At 41.2% G+C, this 20,418-nt stretch overlaps 1 protein-coding gene across 6 annotated transcripts in view; it reads right to left on the minus strand.

The window, feature by feature from the left end:
- Positions 1–20,418, minus strand: part of RAI14 (retinoic acid induced 14) — an 89,553-nt gene that overhangs the window by 30,981 nt on the left and 38,154 nt on the right. For all 6 annotated transcript variants that reach the window (XM_049796441.1, XM_049796440.1, XM_049796439.1 and 3 more), the window contains exon 3: positions 7,240–7,370. In XM_049796441.1, coding sequence (XP_049652398.1) covers positions 7,240–7,370 — 131 coding nt within the window. The remainder of the gene's footprint in view (positions 1–7,239; positions 7,371–20,418) is intronic.

Here is a 20,418-nt window from a genome sequence, read left to right on the forward strand (position 1 = left end):
AGAATTTTCAACTCTTGGTGAGGCAAGGAAGGTGGTTGGCAAAACCACCACTATGGACTTCTGGAGGGCAAACTTTGGCCTCTTTGAGGCACTGGTTGAGAGAGTCCCTTGGGAGACAGTCCTGAAAGGCAAAGGGGTCCAGGAAGGCTGAAGATTCTTCAAGAAGTGAGTCTTAAAGGCTCAGGACCAGGCTATTCCCATGTGCCACAAGTCAAACTGCCAAGGAAAACAACCAGCCTGGCTGAACAGGGAGCTTTTGGTAGGAGTCAATAAAAAAAGGAGAGTTTATCATCTCTGGAAGAAAGGGCGGGCAACTTGGGAGGAGTACAGGAATCTTGTTAGATCATACAGAGAGGAAATCAATCAGCTAGAAAGCAATCTGGCCGCTATTGTAAGGGACAACAAAAAATGTTTTTACAAATATGTTAACAATAAAAAGAGAGTCAAGAAGAATATCTATCCTTTAATGGGTACAGAAGGGAACATTGCCACCAGAGATGAGGAAAAGGCTGAGGTACTTAAATGCCTTCTTTGCCTCAGTCTTTAATAGGGAGACTAGTTATCCTCAGGGTACTCTGCCCCCTGAGCTGGAAGGCAAGGATGAAGAGCAGACTATACCCTCCTTAATCCAGGAGGAAATAGTGACCTACTATGCCATCTGGACACTCCCAAATCTATAGGACTCAATGGGATCTATCCAAGAGTAATGAGGGAACTAGCAGAGGTCCTTGCCAAGCCACTCTCCATCATCTATCAGCGATCCTGGTCAACAGGGGAGGTCCCAGTGGACTGGAGGCTTGCCACTGTGACTCCCATTTACAAGAAAGGTCGGAGGGAGGATCCAAGGAACTACAGGCCTGTCAGCCCGACCTCGGTACCGGGGAAGATTATGGAACGGACTGGGGAAGATTATGGAACAGTTTGTCTTGAGAGCACTCACATGGCAAGTCCAGGACAAGCAGGGGATCAGGCCCAGTCAGCATGGGTTTATGAAAGGCAAGTCCTGCTTGACCAAGCTGATCTTCTTCTATGACTGGGTGACCCGCCTAGTGGACAAGGGAAAGGCTGTGGATGTTATCTTCCTTGACTTCAGCAAGGCCTCTGACACTGTCTCTCATGGCATACTCCTTGAGAAGCTGGCATCTTATGGCTTGGACGAGTGTACTCTTCGCTGGGTGAGAAACTGGCTGGATGGATGAGCCCAGAGGGTTGTGGTGAATGGGGTTAAATCCAGTTGGCGGCAGGTCACAAGTGGTATTCCTCAGGGCTCGGTGTTGGGCCCTGTTCTGTTTAATATCTTCATCAATGATTTGGACGAAGGGATCGAGTGCACCCTCAGCAAGTTTGCAGATGACACCAAGTTGGGAGGCAGGGTCGCTCTGCTCGAGGGTAGGAAGGCTCTACAGAGGGATCTGGACAGGCTGGATCGATGGGCCGAGGCCAACTGTATGAAGTTCAACAAGGCCAAGTGCCGGGTCCTGCACTTGGGTCACGGTAACCCTGTGCAGCACTACAGGCTTGGGGAAGAGTGGCTGGAAAGCTGCCCAGCAGAGAAAGACCTGGGGGTGCTGGTCGACAGCCGGCTGAATATGAGCCAGCAGTGTGCCCAGGTGGCCAAGAGGGCCAACAGCATCCTGGCCTGTATCAGAAACAGTGTGGCCAGCAGGAGCAGGGAGGTGATCGTCCCCCTGTACTGGGCACTGGTGAGGCCACACCTTGAGTCCTGGGTTCAGTTTTGGGCCCCTCACTACGGGAAAGACATGGAGGTGCTGGAGCGTGTCCAGAGAAGGGCAACCAAGCTGGTGAGGGGCCTGGAGCACAAGTCTTGTGAGGAGCGGCTGAGGGAGCTGGGGCTGTTTAGCCTGGAGAAGAGGAGGCTGAGGGGAGACCTGATCGCTCTCTACAACTGCCTGAAGGGGTCTGCAGTGAGGTGGGTGCTGGTCTCTTCTGTCAGGTGGCTGGTGATAGGACGAGAGGAAATGGCCTCAAGTTGAGGCAAGGAAGATTTAGGTTAGATATTAGGAAAAAAATTTTTACTGAGAGGGTTGTCAGGCATTGGAATGGGCTGCCCAGGGAAGTGGTTGAGTCACCATCCCTGGAGGTATTCAAAAAGTGCGTAGATAGGGTACTCCAGAACATGGTTTAGTGGGCATGGATGATGGTTGGACTCAATGATCTTCAAGGTCTTTTCCAGCCTAAATGATTCTATGGTTCTATGACTTCTCCAATTTTGAAGATCAGCTGTCTAAACAATTTTCTATGGTTTTCTTTCTCAACTAGAACAGTATAGCGACTGTAGTAAGTCTGTATTCTTCCAATAGGTTCCTTTAAGATAAATATTATTATGTACAAGGAAAGACTCTCTCTCAAAGGTAATTAAAACCTGATTTACTTTTTGAACCGTGATGTCCTTCATGACATTTGACCCACCTCTTTATACAGTAAGATCCAAAAGAAAGAAAAGAAAAATGAATACTATGTACATGATAAAAGATTTGGGGTTGGAACATGCTCCAAATTTTATTTTCAGTTCAGCCTCTGAGGCATGAACATTCTGGTTCAAATGAAAATATGTCATTTCTACTAACTGCTATTGACAATAGTTTTGTGAAACAATCCTTAAAGACTGCATTTGTGGAGGTTTCCGAAGCTTTTTTGTACCATTGTCAGACTAATTTTATTAAGTAACAGCTGATTCAATTGCAGTTAAAAAAAATTACAGAGACTATTGTTTCATTTAATAGCCATAAGCATTTAATTCTAGTTCAGTACCTTGCAGAAACATGCAAACATGGTACTAATGGACTGGCACACAGACAAAGTAACTTTAGGAAAAAGAAGTGCTGCCATCTGTACATTGTGAATACTTTCCAAAATTCTCCCCTACCCTGCACTCCAATAACAGCAGCAGCTTCTTTAAATAACAGCCCATTTGAACACTTGGTCTTGTGGAAAGTGCAGTGCATGAATGAATCCTATCCCCTCCTGAAAAGGCTCTCTTTGAAAACCTTTTTTTGTTAGTTTAAGTGGGATTTAAATTATCAAATTCCAAACTGGAAAGCACTGTTTTGTTGTTTAAGGAAGCTGGACAAAAAAACCCTATCTGGCAGAATAAGACTACAATGGCAGAGTCAGATTTCCAGATAGGTTCTATTACAAGTGCGCTTGGCAATAGTCTCTGCTATGTAAGTGGGAGCAACAATGGGGCTGTGTCAACTTATGCCAAAGGTGGATTTGCTCCATGGCCTTAAAATTGATTTATTGTTTATAGAAAAGACTGAGTCAGAGGCAGGGTGGTGGTGTGGAAAGTCAGGCAAGTCTTAAAAAACTCATTTCATTACTCTGACAATATTTTTTTAATACTTTTATTTTTTTAAAAGGTACTGCTGGAGAGTTAAACTGCCTGATGAAAATCTGTAAATATTACCTCCATGAAATTTACTAGTACCTAGACCTCATTAATTTAAGCATATCTATTTTATTGCATGTGGGCAAGCCACAAAGAAAAGGACCTATAGGACAGAGGCAAAGAGGACACAGGTGAGATTTAGGTGGTTATGTCCAAAACTGAGCCAGAGGTGGAACACGTTGTAGCAGAGAAAATCCTGGGTTCTGCTCTCTGTTCCTCTCAATTCAAGCATTTCGTATTAAGAAGCCATTTGATTATAAACCAAATCCTTTTAAGTACCCCTTTAAGCATGAAAAATTAGAGTCCTCTCTACCTTCTGTTTAAAATAATGTACTATATTACTATACTTCAAATAAAGATCTGGACAGTATCAAGAATTCTGTTTGTAGGGTTATTAGCAGAGTGAAAAAGAAAAGATCTTAAAAGAAACATGTCACACCTTAAGGGAACAGACAATGACAGACTTAACAAACCTGTACTGCAACAGTCAATTTTTTCTCCTTTTTTGCTTTCAAGCACATTCCAAAGTCTTTAATCACATTATGCACATCGTTATATAATTGAATCCATCACGTTCTTCTGGTTAGTCACCTTCAGCTTAATTATGTAAACAACTGCATCAATATATACTGACAGGGATCAATACACCAGTCATCCAAACTGCTCCCTTCCCACATGGCACTGCAGACCACTTTCTAAAAAGTAGCCAGTGAAATCTGAGGACAATGGTGGCCAGTTGTCCCCAAAAGACCCCTCCAGATACACCTTCTCAGCATGAGTATTGCATGTTACAGATTAGGTAGCTGACAAACTAGTACCATGCTTCTGTGGAACACTAACAGACCTCGGTGCTGCGCTGCAGCAGGGTCTATGCCTCTTAGCAGAGCTTCTGAGATAGGGCAAACCAGCTATGTTAGGCACCCAGAATCACTGTGCAGGAATAAAGCCTGCAAAACATAGGAGAAACAAGCCTACCCATACAGAAATTATGGCTGTACTTCATTCTGCACACACTAAAAAAACCACTCTGAAGTGGGGAAAATGAAAACAAGACACTGCCCATTATTAATAAGCTATACTGCAGAACTTTTCTGGGTCATGATACTCGTTGGTAGCCATGTCTTTCCAGATCAGTATCATTGTTTCTACACCTGACAGTCTCTATCTTTCAAAACTGAGACAGAAATAACCTGAGCAGGTCTGGTAAGTTTCCCAAAGCAATAGAAACAGAATGAGAGTTGTCACACTGTATTTCTGTATCACAGCAATACTATTTTTCTTTGTTTTCTCTCAAACTTTCTTTTAAACCACTGGACAGAAATAACTAAAAAAGTAATTGACAATTAAATCAGCATACGGAACAAGAACAAGCAGAGATCTTCAGAGCATTAATTCACATTTATGCCAAGCAATTAAAAGAAGTATTTGTATCCGCATTACTAGTAACAGCATCATTAATATAAATATGTGGTCATCAACTTCTTTGTAGCTGCAAATAAAGAGGAAAAAAGGGGAATTTTGTAGTGTATCCCTGTAAAGCTGAAAATCATTGCACCAGATCCCTAGTTACAACAATTCTGTTTCTTAGTTAAGAAGCTTGTACATAAGCATTGATAATTTCAGACTTTGTTGGTTCCCTAGAAAAATTCATAGTATCAAATTATATATGAAACTTGCTAACTAGGTGTTACACTAGATACAGTGCATCTTAAGAATCTAGCTCTGAAGTTATGTTGACTGTAAAAACATGAGATGCTAAACATAGCTGTAATTCAGAAGATTCAATGGAAGTCATGCTTTGATTGTGTTCAAAAGAGAAACACGTGCATGCAACTTTTTAAAATAACATATTAAAGTGTGGAGAAAGCCCACTTGAAGTAATTAGAGGACTTGGACTTCTGCAGTAAGAAGTTGCAGGTCATTATGAGTCACTGCCATCACTCAGTTTCCTCAGATGCAGAACAGAAATAGGGCAGATGTAGGAAAATGAAACAGACCAAGCAAGAAGCAGAGCGTGACTCAATAAATCTAACCCAGAGGCAATTCATTAGAACTCATTATTTGGTATAAACTGCCTTGTGCTGCCTCTCCCAAGACCAGAAACAGTTTTCTTTTCTCCCCATTGTTTTGGGTTTGTGTGGCAGGGTTTTTTGGTAGCAGGGGAGGGGCTCCAGGGGTGGCTCCTGTGAGAAGTTGCCAAAAGCTATCCCAGCTGTGAGCTGGACCTGCCTCTGGCCAAGGCCAAGCCCATCAGTGACAGTGGTAGCGTCTCTGAGATAACATATTTAAGAAGGGGAACCTGCAGCAGAGAAGGAGATTGGAATGTGAGAGGAACCCCTCTGCAGATACCAAGGTCAGTGAAGCAGGAGGGGAGAAGGTGCACTGCAGGAGGTTGATGACACTGCAGCCGATGGTGAGACAAGACAGCAGGCTGTCCCCCCTCAGCCTGTGGAGGGGAGCTGGGGAGCAGATGCCCACCTGCAGCCCAGGGAGGAATCCATGCCATATCTGGTGGATGCCCCCAAAGATGGCTGTGACTCCACGAGAAAGCCTGCACTGGAGCAGTCTGTGCCTGAAGGACTGCAGCCCATGGAAAGGACACACGCTGGGGCAGCTTGTGATGGACTGCAGCCCATGGGAAGGACCCACGTTGGAGAAATTCGTGGAGGACTGTCTCTCATGGGATGGACCCCATGGTGGAACAGGGGATGAGTGAGGAGTCCTCCCCCTGAGGAGGAGGGAGTAGCAGAGACAACAAGACATGAACTGCCCCCAACCCCCATCCTCTGTTCCTCTGCACCACAACTGGGAGTGGAGTTGAGGCGGGAAGGAGGGAGGGGTGGGGGAAAGGTGTTCCAAGGTTTGGTTTTACTTCTTAATATCCTTGCTTTGATTTGATTTGTAGTAAATTAAACTGATTTTGTTTCTTCCCCAAGTTGAGCCTGTCTTTTGTCCATGACCATAAGTGTTGAGTGATCCCTCCCAGTATTTGTCTCAACCCACAAGCCTTTCTTTAGATTTTCTCCTCATCCCACTGTGGCCGGGGTGGGGGGAAGAGTGAGCAAGCGGCTTCATGGTGCTTTGTTACCAGCTGGGTTTAAACCACGACACCCATCTATCCAGAACTTCATGAAGGCTTTTGGTTCTGTCACAGGATGCCTATTTCTCATTTATCTATTTAATCATCTTTCTACGCCTTAAGAAAATAAGTTTAATGGACGGCAATCTCTTGGCTGTAATTTTCTTGCTGGAATCTTTATCTTCCACAATTTAGAATGTTCACAGAACAACAGGAAGGATAGAAGAGAATACTATATACAAAATAAATAGAGGCTGCAAAAGGAATCTCGTTCACACAACTTTCACTGCTAAACTTCAATCAAAGCAATGAACAGTTGCACGAATCATTAGCATCTGCAGGATTTTAAATTCAGTCACCACAGTTTCAGTTAAAACTAATACATTAGAAGGAAAATTTATCTTAATTTCTATGTCATTAAACTAATATCCATGAGAAAAAATAGCCCCAAAGATTAATGCCTTTTGGAGTGTGCAATCTGCAGTGTGCCATGAAATTCCCTGTCCTAAAATGTCCCCAATCTACCCAGCAATCCAGCTTCAAGTTACCTCAATGGGTTTGTGATTCTGAAATAGCATTTTAAATGTAGAACTGCAAATACAGACTACTAGAAAGGAGCTTTCCAGAATGTATTGTGCTTCAGATGAAAAAGAAAACTTCATTTTCAGGATGGTCTCTGGTTCTTAATTCATGTAAGTGGCATACATATCCAAGGCTGGTTTTGCCCCACCCTTCTGTTTAAAGCACTTACGCAGTTTTGCCCTCACTATCTTGTTTGGTGGCACTGGCTCCCTTTTTACCCAGCAATGAAGCCACTTTCTCAGGATCGCCATTCTCCACTGCCTGCAGCAGCCGATCATCGTTCTTATTCCACTCATTGGTCTGGAGTAAAAGAAAAAGAAGGGAGAAATATCATTAGTACCAGCACTGTGCCCAGGCTCTGCTGAATGATCCTGCACACATTTATCACCATTGAAGGCTGAAAGAAAAACCCAATCCAACGAAACGGCACAGAGAAAGCCACATAAAAGTAATTTGCAAGCTGCGTAGCACAGGTTCCCAAGGCCTTAATGGCTCAAGCCAAGGCCTAAGCAATCACTGGAGATGCCCTGTAACATAAAAACACTACAGAAGAGTAGTGCAGGAAGAAAATCCATTTGTTCTTACTGTATTTAAAAGTTCTCCTTCATTTGCCTAGTCCTGGTTTCTATTTTGGAGTTGCACTGGCCCCATTGGACCTTCATTACATACATCATGTGGATGAGCAATGAGGTGCCTCAGCTGATTCACACCCCACCCTAACAACATAGGCCAGCCAAAACTTTCCATATTTAAGGTTTCTCCCACCCCACACTTTGTAGACAGTAACAGGTTAAGAGACTGCCCTTTGCAGACAGTAACTAGCTTTTATCCCCCACATTTGTCTTTAGAACAAATGAATCAACCACTCAGATTGATGGCACATCCCTAGTGCTGCTGAAAGAAAAGATGACCACCCTACATTTAACTTTCCAAAATTAATTCACTAACTCTTTTTGTTCCTTCTCATCTGCTGAATCAGGGAAAGGACACTACTTCCTAATGTGATGATTCTCCCTTCCCCTCTGAACTCTCAGGACATGGCCTATTTCCTCTACCAGACCTCCAAACTGGATCTAGTAAGATACTAAGAAAACGGAGGACAGTTAACCTTCTGTATCCCATGTGATCACAGCAAAACAAGTGAAAGTTGCATCCATGCCTTTTAGTCTGGACTCACAACAGGGTTCAGTCTTCAGGAAGAGCTATCTGGTGCAATTAAAAGCTGCATTTGGATTAGTGTTAGCACCTTGCTACACTCAGGAGAGTTATCTTCAACAGACTATGGTTTTCTCTTTGACATCAGTCAGCTCACCTCCAGCACGACTCATTTATTTGAGTTCATGCCTATTCATTAGCACTTGATTTCTGCACAAATTTTGGAATGACTAAATTCACATTAATGCTCCTTGAGAAATACTCAACTTAAAAACCCCGCTTTGTCCTGATGCTCTACACAGCCTTTTTTTTGCCCTCAGCTGAACAAAAATTTTGATGTTTCTCTCTCTGGACTTGTGAGGAAAAATGTACAAGGTGCACACTGACATGAACTACTCCACAGGCTGCGCACACCCTGAAAACCAGAACAGGAAGAAAGTGTTCCAGGTTACTAGTTATTTAAAAAACAAATAAAAAAAAAACATTAGGGAGAGTGCAGTCTGAGTAGGAGAGCAGACAGGAGTTGAAAGACCACCACCTGGAACCAAGAGTAGGAATGGCAGCTCTGTCAAAGGAAGATAAAGAGAAATTGCAGCCTGTTATGGCAGTGGTATGACTGGTAGGTACATGCACATCAAGCAGGTTATATTCTTTATTCTTACAGCACTGGAATAAACCTCTGTAGACTCTAGAGCACTAATTACATCAGCAAAACAAATTGTTTCCCCCAGCAGTATTTAGACTCCATGACAATGAGCGGCCAGCCAAGCAGCAGGCTCCACCTAAAATGAAACTCGATGCATATTCTTCCTTTGGGGAATTTCATGCTTTAAAAGGGGCCTGTTATTAAAAACAGATGTTAAAAACAAAAATCTATCTTACTTGTAAATAAAATCCTTTAAAGTTAACATTGTTTGACAGCATATTACACCTTTTGTTTTGGAGTTTGTCCTGTTTCTGTGTTTTTTATTATTAAGTCATATAAGATATTTAAATATAGGATATTTGATGAATCACCCTTATGCACAAACACCCAGATGACTGTAAAGCATTGGTAGCACCTAACTCTTGCACTTTTTGTTGTTGTTGTTTTATTTTTGTTTTAAATCTTGGAAAAGAAGGAAGGATAGGGCAGGTAAAACACACACCCCCACGTCTAACCAAATATAAACCATACTTTGAAAAAGAAATACAACACCTGATTTAAGATTTTCTCATAACCTGAAATAACCAGTTTACTTCTGAAACATGAAACAGAATAAGCTACAGGAAAATGTTAAGATTAAGGCCTGCTAAAAATCCTTGGCAGAACAGCTTTCAGAAGAGCATTCAGCCTTTTAGTACAAAAATGGCCACATCTTCAAGAAGCAGTTCGATGAGTACTCTTCCAGCTATTAAACTGAAACATTATTGACATAAGCCAATATCCAGTGTTCTGGTATAAGCAAGAACTTACATTAATGCCAACTCCCAAATTCAATAAAGAACTGAGATCAAGAGTCAATTTCCCCTTTGAGAAGCTGCTGTGATAACTATATCCCTGTCTATAATTACACGATCATTAACATCCCAGACCCAAGAGAAACTAACACAGCTGGGTCCCAAATTACCCCTCAGTATTTATCTAGTGTGGAAGCTGAACCTAGGAGATATATAAATATTGAATGGGGAAGCCTGGAGTGCTCTGAAAGTGATTCTGGTGTTGCAGAATGATGCCATGCTCATGCTAACAGTAAAACATTTTATGACATATGGGATTAATCTCTTACAAGAACAGAGCCTTTAAGTCACCTTTACTGTAGTTTTCATCCATACCCTTTTTTGGTAACAAAAAATACACACACACACAAACACAATTAAAAAAAGATTTAATGATGCATCATTTAAAAAGTTGCTTCTTACTTATCTGTACAGCTAAATAGATTCCCTCATATTTAAGAACTAAACAGAACCGAACTTGGACAAAGCATTAAGTAACACAGTCTTTCACAGGGACCCTGAAAACACTCAGTTCTGTCAGATTCATCTCAGTGTCAAGGAAAGGCTATCAGTGTATATTTCCTTATTTTTCACACAAAGCTGGTAATTCTTTTTCCTGCTTAGATGAAAGTGGTAGAGGCTGAAGGCTAGGATAGGAAGATCTGTATTTGGTAGTCATGTTAGAACCCTGCTTTCAGTTCTATATTTAATTAGTGTCTCTTCTTCTAAGTGCTATGACTCAGAGTTGTTAAAGGAATTAGTAATTTCAGAGACTGCCACATACCTAATTTGCTTACATTAGTTCTTCCAATTGCATGTTTTCAGATTTCCTTACTGATGCTATGACACCTTTAACACTACTGTACCAGCAATTTTGTTTTGCTCCTGGAAAACAACAGGATACACACAGTTTCCTTTCATCATTGTGCAGCAGTTATGCTCATTTATACACTAAAATGGCTGTGTTCTACATAAAAGCCATCATGCTGTATTGCCCATATAATAGTTATGCGTCTTTTCATTAAAGTAATAAAGATTCCATTCTAGGGCATCAATAACCGTGTCATCATTATAGATGAAATGTCAATATTATATTCAAGCTCTCTCAAAATTATACACATTTAACCATAATGCAAGTTATATATATATATGTGTATATATATCTCTATTTACAGACCTCATTTTATTTTCAAATGAAATAAGGGATAAATCTGTCCACAACGAAGAAACAACTATGCAGGCATCAACTGTTGCTCAAGTATTCCTCTGATAGGGTTGAACTGGGTTTTTCTTCCTCACTGTGTTCAAAACAGCAGCATTGTACAATGCATTCAGAAGTTAAAGGTACAGCTAATAAAATAAATGCCATGTAATGGACTCTCAAAAACATCCATTCCAATAGGGAATTGTAGGCCTGCTACTCATTCTCTTCAGGAAAAAAAAATAAATCTAGAAGCGAAGAGAATACCTATGATACCCAGAAAGAATCTGTACCCAAGACTTGGCAAGCAAGGAGGAGGCATTTAAGTCAGCAGGGCTCTCATAGTGCCTCATGTAATCAAAAATTGTACAGCCACTGCTGCCCAGAGCAGATCAGAAAATACAGCTCTCTGAACAGAGGCAGTGACTGTTGCGTTACATACAATTTCTGAATCTCTTATATTATTAGCCTGGTTTTGACCCCACAAGTCACACTTATCATCGAGTATCCACCAAAGTCTTGGGGGTAACTTCTGCCGGGATGATGCAAAACACGGGTACTCCCAGCTATGGTTAACACTGTTCAGTGTAAAACCCACCTCAAACTGCCATTTATCATGCAGCACCAGCATTTGTTTCTCCTAGGAAACATGCACGCAAGAGATGCTCTCTTCTGCCAAGAGTACTTGAAAGACTGAGGTGGCCAGCATAATTGGAGACCTTAACTTCAGAAACCTGCTGCGTCAAGCTTCTTCCACTGCAGCCCCACAAACGATCCCATTCCACTCATCCAGGCTGCCCAAACATTTCCGTAAGCCCCCTTCTTCAGCTGCCCACTGCCACATCCTGCTGCCTCTAAGATAGAGGGGCACTTTCGCCTTGCTTTTATCTACACCCACTGACTCAACTTTCACATTTCATCCAAGTAGCACAGCACCATCCACCAAATAGCCCTTGGGAAGTTTCAGTCCTGTCACTACCACTCTTTCAGGTAGTATAAATTAATCTTTCCTTTTACGTCAGAGATGCCTAGACGCGTAACATTGCCATGTAGGGCACATCAAACTGAAGGTTAACAGAGTAGCAGAAGGGTCTTCTGGAAAATCTCTAGTATAGCACCAGAGCAACAAAAACATCAGACTCATACAGCTAAGCAGATACTTTTCATCAGCAGTAAAGCTAAGGTTTGGGATTTTTTTGCTTGTTTTAAGTGCTGCAAATATACTAGTTAGCCAACTGAGTAGTAGTACAGCATGACACATGGTGCTATACATATAGCATGCAAATGAAAAAACTGAGTGGCTCTGTGTAAACACACGCATTCAATGGATTTGGAAGAACCTGATCCTGGAAAGGCTGCACATGTGGGGCTTCTTTATCTCTCCCCTCCTCCCCTCCCCCCACACCCTTCTATAGGCCACATGCCAAGCAGTTATCAACAGCCTTCCTACAAACAATTAACATTCTGCAATAACAATGGTTTGTGAACACATGCACAACTCAGCTGATGAAACACACATTTCAGCTTCATCTAACAGAACCAGTACTCCACTCAGTACTTCTTCAGCTTAGGGGCAGGCATTGGTTGGTTTGTTGGTTTGGATTTTTTTAAACATTTGTATACTGTTCAGTTTAGGCAGTGATAATTGGCATTACGTATGAAGACACGAAGTAAAAGTGATCAAATCTCAAGAAGTGGAAGTTTTTGGATAAAACAAGAAATTTTCAGTCATGCCTAAAAATAGTCAATCTTTTCCATTAACAATAGTATAAATATCCAGGGGATCAGACAATCCATCATCCCTAATAAATCCTAGCTGCAACAATCACCTGCCATGCTGAAGCAAGGAAACAAATACAACACAGTGACACTTGAAAGGATGGTAAGCCAAAATCCAAACATCAGGTGGCTTAGCAGAGCTGTGTTGAAATTTCTGACTGAAATTTAACATCCCTCTCACACATGCTCTTCAGTCTTAATTTTCATGTTTCAGATAGGAAACAGTGCTGTATGGCCTCACTCAGAAGCATCTCTCTGGTAACAGTTAAGTGTTTTCCATATTTAAACATTTAGGAACCTGAGAAAGAAGTTTGCAGGAAACAGCTAGCCATGCTTAGGACGGAAAGCCACTCCTGCACAGGGCACTGTCTGGTCAAGGTTAATGGGAGTGAAGCAGAGGGCAGAAGAGAACTGATTGATTTGATTAACACCATCAGTTTATGATTAGTGATTAAAAAAAGGCACAATACTCAACCCAAATGCAGCGTGCTTACACCAGCTTCAATGATCACCATCAAGATAGGCTGAACTCTCCAAAACTGCAGCTCCATCAGCTAGATACACCCTTCGGTGGCAGCTACTGACAGTAATTGTACTGACAGTTGTCGACCATGTGTCTCCTCTAAGCTTCCTCTATGCATAGGTTATTTCCTCTGCAAACCTGGAGATAATTCTATGGTTGCAAGATACTAATAAAGTAGTTATCATACTCTTGGGGCTGAAACTGCTCAGTAAAAATCCTTCATCATTAGGATCATACACAGTGTGTTGACAAGTTGACAGATTGTTCTGAGTCCAAAGAGGAACCTTCATATCAAAGCCTATTTTTTTTATAGTTAAAGCTTGCACTCCCTATTTCACAGGTTGTATTCTCTGTCACAAAGTGAACATTTTCCTTTCCGGAAGGGAAGATCAAGAATTTTAAAATATGTTTTAAAAAGGTACCCGTTCTTTTTTTCAGGTGATAGTTCCACTTAGCACTTGTACACAGTGTTTTCCATGTGCAAAGACCTGAGCAAACATTAACTGAACAACAACTTTTGGGTTTTTTTATCTTTGGCATGCAGCCTACAGGAGATGATTTAAGTGACCTTGCATTGTTGCAAACCTACTGGAGACAAAGTTATGTTATCTCCACTGAAATCAGAACTGCAGGGAAGCTGAGTAGCAAATTGAAATTCCTGATAATTTCAAACTCAGCAACTCACTGTCTGAAAAGGAAAGGAATACTTAAAGACTGGCGTCACAAACAATCGCATGGCAAAGACACTGAACACCACTGCATCACGAGGTCATCCACGAAAGTCTGCATGTGCTGGACTTCCCAAGAGAGTCTTATAAACAAGAACAATCCTATTGTAGGGAATGCATTCACTAGACAAAACATCCCTCAAAATTAAAACAACAGATGATGGTTTTTCTCAAAAGAATGGCTTATGTGAAAACATTATAACCTAGGAGTCAGTGGTATGTGAGTAGCCTACACCTTTCCCTGCCCTCCATTCCCATTTGAAAGATTGTATTTGCCAGTAGCAAACTTGTGTGGTGGGAGTGGAAATCTCCCTTGCAAAGGGGCAGGATGTTGTTGAGCTTATCAGCAACATCTTATCCCTGTGGCAACAGCTGCCAGGACATTCAGAGCTTAGCAGATGCCAGACCCAGGCCTATTTCAATTGCTGTGGCTCCAGCTCTTTCCTGTACCTTTCACAGTCTGCCCATGGTGCATATATAACACCAGTGGCATTGCAAGCTGACTTCTGTTGCACGGCACTCCACTGAGGCAGCGCCCTGAAGGCCATGCCAAAAGATGCTATGTTCATTAACTTCACCACAAGTAAGGTCTTGACCTCTAATTAAGTTGTCAAAAAAGCAAAGCCTGACAATGGCTTTGAAAGTAATTCGTAGTGATACTATCTAAATGTCACTAATTGCTACAACAGAAACAGTCTTTTCCAGCTTCCCTTAGTCATCCATGTTCCCTATTTCAGGTGACTGATGGCTAATAATACTGATTGTATTTACATAAGACAAAACATTTGCAGCTCACAGAGCTTACACATGCATTTCTTTAAAGGTGGAAACAGCAGCAGCAATGCAGGTAACCGGTGAACATTTTACAACCAGAAGTGTTAATACATTGTCCTCCTCCTGCTTCTTGAGCTACTGTGCCTAGCTGGGGCAGCTATCCACGGAAAGTGCATGAGGTTTGTTTGACACCGGAGACTGTACTTGTGTCAGACCATGAATTCCATTTGAACCGGAGATAAAAAGCACCATGGGGAAGGCAGGAAGCAGTTGGAGTGAATGAACAAGGAATAGCAACAAAAGACTAACGGTAGATTGTCAGTAAACCTTGATAATTACCCATTCATTGGGTAGCTTCTGTAGATAAAGAAGTGATTATTATCCACGCAAACCATTTTTTCATGCTGAACCCCAGAATAATGCAACTGAACAGCAAGTCACTCAGCAGGGTGCTTCTATCAGCCAGTGAGGCTGCCTGGAAACTTTCCTGGCAAAAGGGGACTACAAACTGTGAAATGAAAAGGGTCTTTCACCAGTACAGAAGGGGAAAGATGACCTGACTGAAATGGTCAAGAGACTGCAAGGTTGGAGGGGGGCAGGGGAAGCTGTAGAAAAAAGTTAGTGTGGTCTTTGCTTAAATAGTGACTGGAATTTGCAGCAGTCTGTGAGCTGTGCTCCAAGAACACTCAGGAGGGAAATGAAAATGGAAAGAAACTGATTTAAGGGTTTACTGCTTTGCTGAAGTATTTGTGTTTCTTGTTAGTAAGTTTCTTGTGTTTGGTTTGGTTTGGTTTTTTACAAACCTGCGTTTGGTTTCACAATTTCAGTCAGGCTCTAAATGAAGAATAGCCATAAGGTCAGCATAGGGAATCCACACAGTTAATAAAGCATAGATAAGCAGCCTCTTCGTAACTCAACTGTAAGATTTCATTTCTGTAAGAGTAGGAAAGAGGCTGAGCCCAGAAGCCTGCAAGGGAGGCCAAGAGGGCATGACACCATCCACCCAGACCAAGGAATACAGTTGGCCCACATCTAGCGAACTTAGAGGCACATGGTGGAGTTCTGTGTGGGCTGGGAGGCACACAGCTCACCCATGCTGCTCATTTCACTTCCTAGTAAAGGCCATGATGTATTTTTTCCTTCAGATACTACTTTTAAGCTGTTGCATTTGAGGAACAGTGAGATTTCCTGTTAACATCACATCTAGGTACATCAGGACTCCTATTTTCTTTTAAGCAATTACCAATGTTTTCATGTAACCAATTTGATTCCAGTGGAGATAAAGGAAAAGTCATGAGCAAAAACATGTGCAGCATTAGAACAAAATAAGAAAAACTACATCTAAATCATTAGTAACATAGAGCCAGAGCTTTGGCATAAGTCCAGCTACTGCCAATTGTTTATCACCTCACACATCACCAATACAGCAACTGGACATTTATCTTTACTTTCAGATAGCAAAGGACATAGCAGTAACCACACCACATGCAACCAATCATTCTCAGTAAGACAGAATAAAGTAAAGCCATGAATTAATTGTGTATATTTGTGTAAGTGAAACAATGTTTATCTTAACACAGGAAAAAAACCACAAGGGACTTTTTAAAAATAAAAAAGCTAAATCAATCCTGTTTGAAGTGACCATCTCCCATTGTTCTGTCTTTTCTCATATTTATAAAGATTTGAGCTACAATGAACTGAGATGACTGTTGTTCTCATCTTGAAATTACTCAGTAAATTTTACTAAAACACATCTAATGGACTACTGTTTAATGCTGGACACATGGTAGCTCTTTCCTTCAAAAAAATCCATGAGGTGTCAAAACACAGACTTAAAAAAAACCCCACACTTCTCAAATGGTTATCCAAGGACCACCAAGAATCCTCAGGTTTTCCTTACAGTTAAAAATAAAACTATGCAAACAAGAAACTCATCATCAGCATGAGATGCATGGAAAAGACTGCTTTCTAATTAAGTTTTAAGACTGAACAACTATTGAATCAACAGATTTTAGCTATGTATCAAGGTCAAATAGCAACTCACATAAGGTCTTTCAAGTTTTCAGGATTTCTGCTGCATAACTGCCTCATGGTTAGCTGGGGCAAAGAGAAATCATGAGATTTGAAGTGAAATTGGCTGGACAATATAATCTCACCTTTTATCTGGTAAGTATATTTCAGTGGCAAGCAGGCTGTAAGATACAGGGACAATGCCAACTATGCGAGCAAAGTTTGTTTATTCAGCTATTGTGTTGACTATATTACATTCCTCAATATTGTGTTAGACACAATGGTCTGTGAAGATCAGAGTGTACCTAATGACCAGGGCATACATCTGAACTCTCTGGTTCGAGACAGCAACAGGAACAGCCTGTTAGCTTTCAACATTCAATGCCATACACATGCCACTTCCTTAGTGGATTGTTTTTAAATTCAGCACCACTTATTTCTTGGTGTGAGTATCTGAGCTGACTACATCTGCCTAGATTTTTAGTAACACCCTCCAGTTTCTGTTGACTAGTAAATTTAGTCAGAGAACACAGGTACTTGATGGATCTTCTTGCTTCCAGATAGACAAATGGACATCCATCGTGCCGTAACCCATTCAACTGCAACATTACCTAACTTACTAGGACTGGCACTTTAGACCCAGGGCTCCATCCTTCCTCCTGTATACTGCTAAAACTCTCCAAACATTGCTTATCTTGCCACTTCTGCATAGTAAGCTGGTTTTCATAAAGTTTAGAGCCGCTGCACTTTTTTCCTCCCCATTATTCTGCAAAGGGGAACAGAGACACAAAGGCTAATTATGAAGTCTGCAGAGAAGAAAAAAAAATCACCACCAAGCAGAACTGCACACAGTCCAGAATTACATTAATTGATCAGTATTACTACTGCTGTAAGATGTATTCATAGGATACGAGACAGCATGGCATCTTATTTTTTTATTACAGGTGTCCACATGGTATCATAGTTCACAATGAAAGCCATGTCCTTTTTTTTTTTCTCTACTGACTAAGGTACATTACTTGACAAAGCTCCACCATCTTAATATTCTCCACGAGCACCAGAAAACATCTTAGATGGTTGTTTTCAAAACCACTTAACTTTTTTTTTTTTTTATACCTACTAGAATGCCATTGTAGGAAGCAATACAATTTCAAAATTTGTAACAAAACAAGTATTAAAATCTCAAAACTATTCAGAGTAGAAAAACAGTCTATTTATAGTTGAATTTGTCATTCTTGTAAAGGACATATCCACTATTACAGGGTTATAGCCTTCTATTCTGAAACCCATGACAAAGCCAAACAAAACACAGTGCATACATAGAGACAAATCCCTATTCCAAGAAATTATTTTGTTTGGAGTCTCCCAGGGCTCAACTCAATCTCCAAAAGTACTTCATGACTACAAAAGAAGGCAAAAAAGTTTCACTATCTGTCTGATCTTCATGAGTCCACTGATAGATGTTTGTGCTGTGGATTGACCTCTAGATCTAATATTTGTCAGTCTCCTAAACCAAATATTAAAGCAGCAAGCTAAGCTTAGTTAATTTTACTCATAGGGGTGCAATGAAGGATAATCCAAAAGTCATAGGAAAGGTATACCTAGGATACTTTCCCAGTTGGACTTAAGAAATTGGGAAAGCAAGCAATTGTTCTGCATGAAAATAAAATCCACTTCAGCAGCCAGAGAAGAGCGTATGAAATTTCACACCACCACATCTGCCCACGTTGTTTATGCTCCACATCACATCCACTAAGAATCAGACAACTCATACGTCAGACTCTCTGCATGCGGAACATCAACTGCCCACACATGGCAGGCCTTAAGTAAAAGAAGAGAAAGAGCAAGCAGGCACTCACCCTGGCTCCTTCCCTTAGGCCTCATCTGCAAAAGGAGCTCCATTTCTTTACAGGAACAAATAACAACACGCACAGCCCTTACACAAGTTTTGTATTCAGCAGGCATGAATCACCTCACCTTTCATCTGATCAGGGCCACAGCTGGCACAGCATCCTCCAGGCAGCCTGTGGAAACTCATTTCGGCTCCCCCAAGCTAGTAGTGGGGTTTAACTCTTGTCTCTCTGCTGCCTGGCGCAACCATCCCAGCTCAGTATTAAGGGACCAGTCTACACATAAATAACTCTCCCATTCTCATCTGAATATTCTTATCCATGTGTAATTTACAGGAGCGCCAAGTGCTACCGCTACAGTGCTCTTGCTAATTTGGATACCCTGCTCCTCACCAAACATGCTAGGGTTATTCACACAAGATGACAGAAGTCACAGACAGATATCTTTTTTTTTTATTTCTTTTTTTAAATCAAAAATTCACTTATCTCCTATTAATTACTTCTAGGCTGGATTGTATCTGCATGCCACAATCATCAAGTTACTCTTCTCTTATCAGAGACTAAGTGCTGCCAATGGTTTGTCTGTTGTAACCTTGATCCTCCTCTGAGAGAAATACTGCTACATTGAGAAACCCTGCTTTGGGTTGCCTAGCTTACATTCTGATTTCTTCACAAGATCCATGCACATTTTCTGTAATAGGAGAGCTCAGCAGCTCAAAAACATACAGATTTTCACCTTAGCATTACAAAGCCACAACGACTTAAAAATCTACAATGAAAAGATGCACAAAGCATAAAATCCTGAAGGGCAGTACAGTGCACAATCTCTCTTTGGAGACAGAGCACACAATCCCATGTAAAGTAAGTGGGCTAGCTGTACTACCAGCCCCTTTCCCATCATCAAAAACATCCCTGTTACAGCCATAACCTCTTCGTCAGGGTCCATGGAAGGGCTGACATGAGAGAGAAATGCCTAGTAATAATATAAATCCTATAAAATGTTTCCCTAAAGCCATCCTACCCCTTTGATGCTTACAAGTAGTGTGACTTGATAAATATCCCCAGTCACACTCCCCATCATGTTCTGTTTACTCTACATATCTTTCAAAGATTGAGACTGCACACCAAGGCTATGCTGGATTCAGTGGAGTGCTTCTAAAGAAAAAACTATGAGTGAATAACTGCTGAATTCAGACTGTTCCCAGGAGCAAATGGCCAATCAGCAGCTAGGTAATGCTCATCCTTTTCAAAACATGCTTTTCAATAACTTATATGAAAGGGTGGAGGGAGAGAGGGAGAGCAAGGATTTGTAACAGGTTTTAAGTTTTCAAGGAAGAAGAGATAACACCTAAGAGCTTTGTGAGTCATGACCAAAAAAAAGCAAAGAATGTGTGTGTGTTGTCTTTTTGGTTTCTTTTAGGAATCCACATCACATATCTTTGGGGTTCCCTTCCATCGCATGAGATACGAAACCCAAAATAACATACAAGCATCTTTTTTGCATCCTGTAACAGCATCTTTAACAGATTCAGTTAATAATTGCAAAGGATTATGTAAATAATAAGCTGAAAACGGGGTAGTTTTCATTGCCAGAGACAGCAGAAGGTTTCCAATTTTTATGGGTTAAAAAAGCCAATAAATTTAACAGTCTTTTGAAGATGGTAGTATAATCCTTCCAAAAGTGAAGAGAACAAATGACTCAACCATATGGCCAAGTTCCACTAAAATTCTGTCTTGTAATCATAAAATATGATGTAATGTAGTCTGGTCCCAGGAGAAGGAAAGGCGTTAGACATATGTGACATGCACAAGCATTCCCTAGATCCATCTGGCTAACTATTTTAAAAAG

This window comes from Accipiter gentilis, chromosome Z, assembly GCF_929443795.1.
Source record: "Accipiter gentilis chromosome Z, bAccGen1.1, whole genome shotgun sequence".
NCBI lineage: Eukaryota > Metazoa > Chordata > Aves > Accipitriformes > Accipitridae > Astur > Astur gentilis.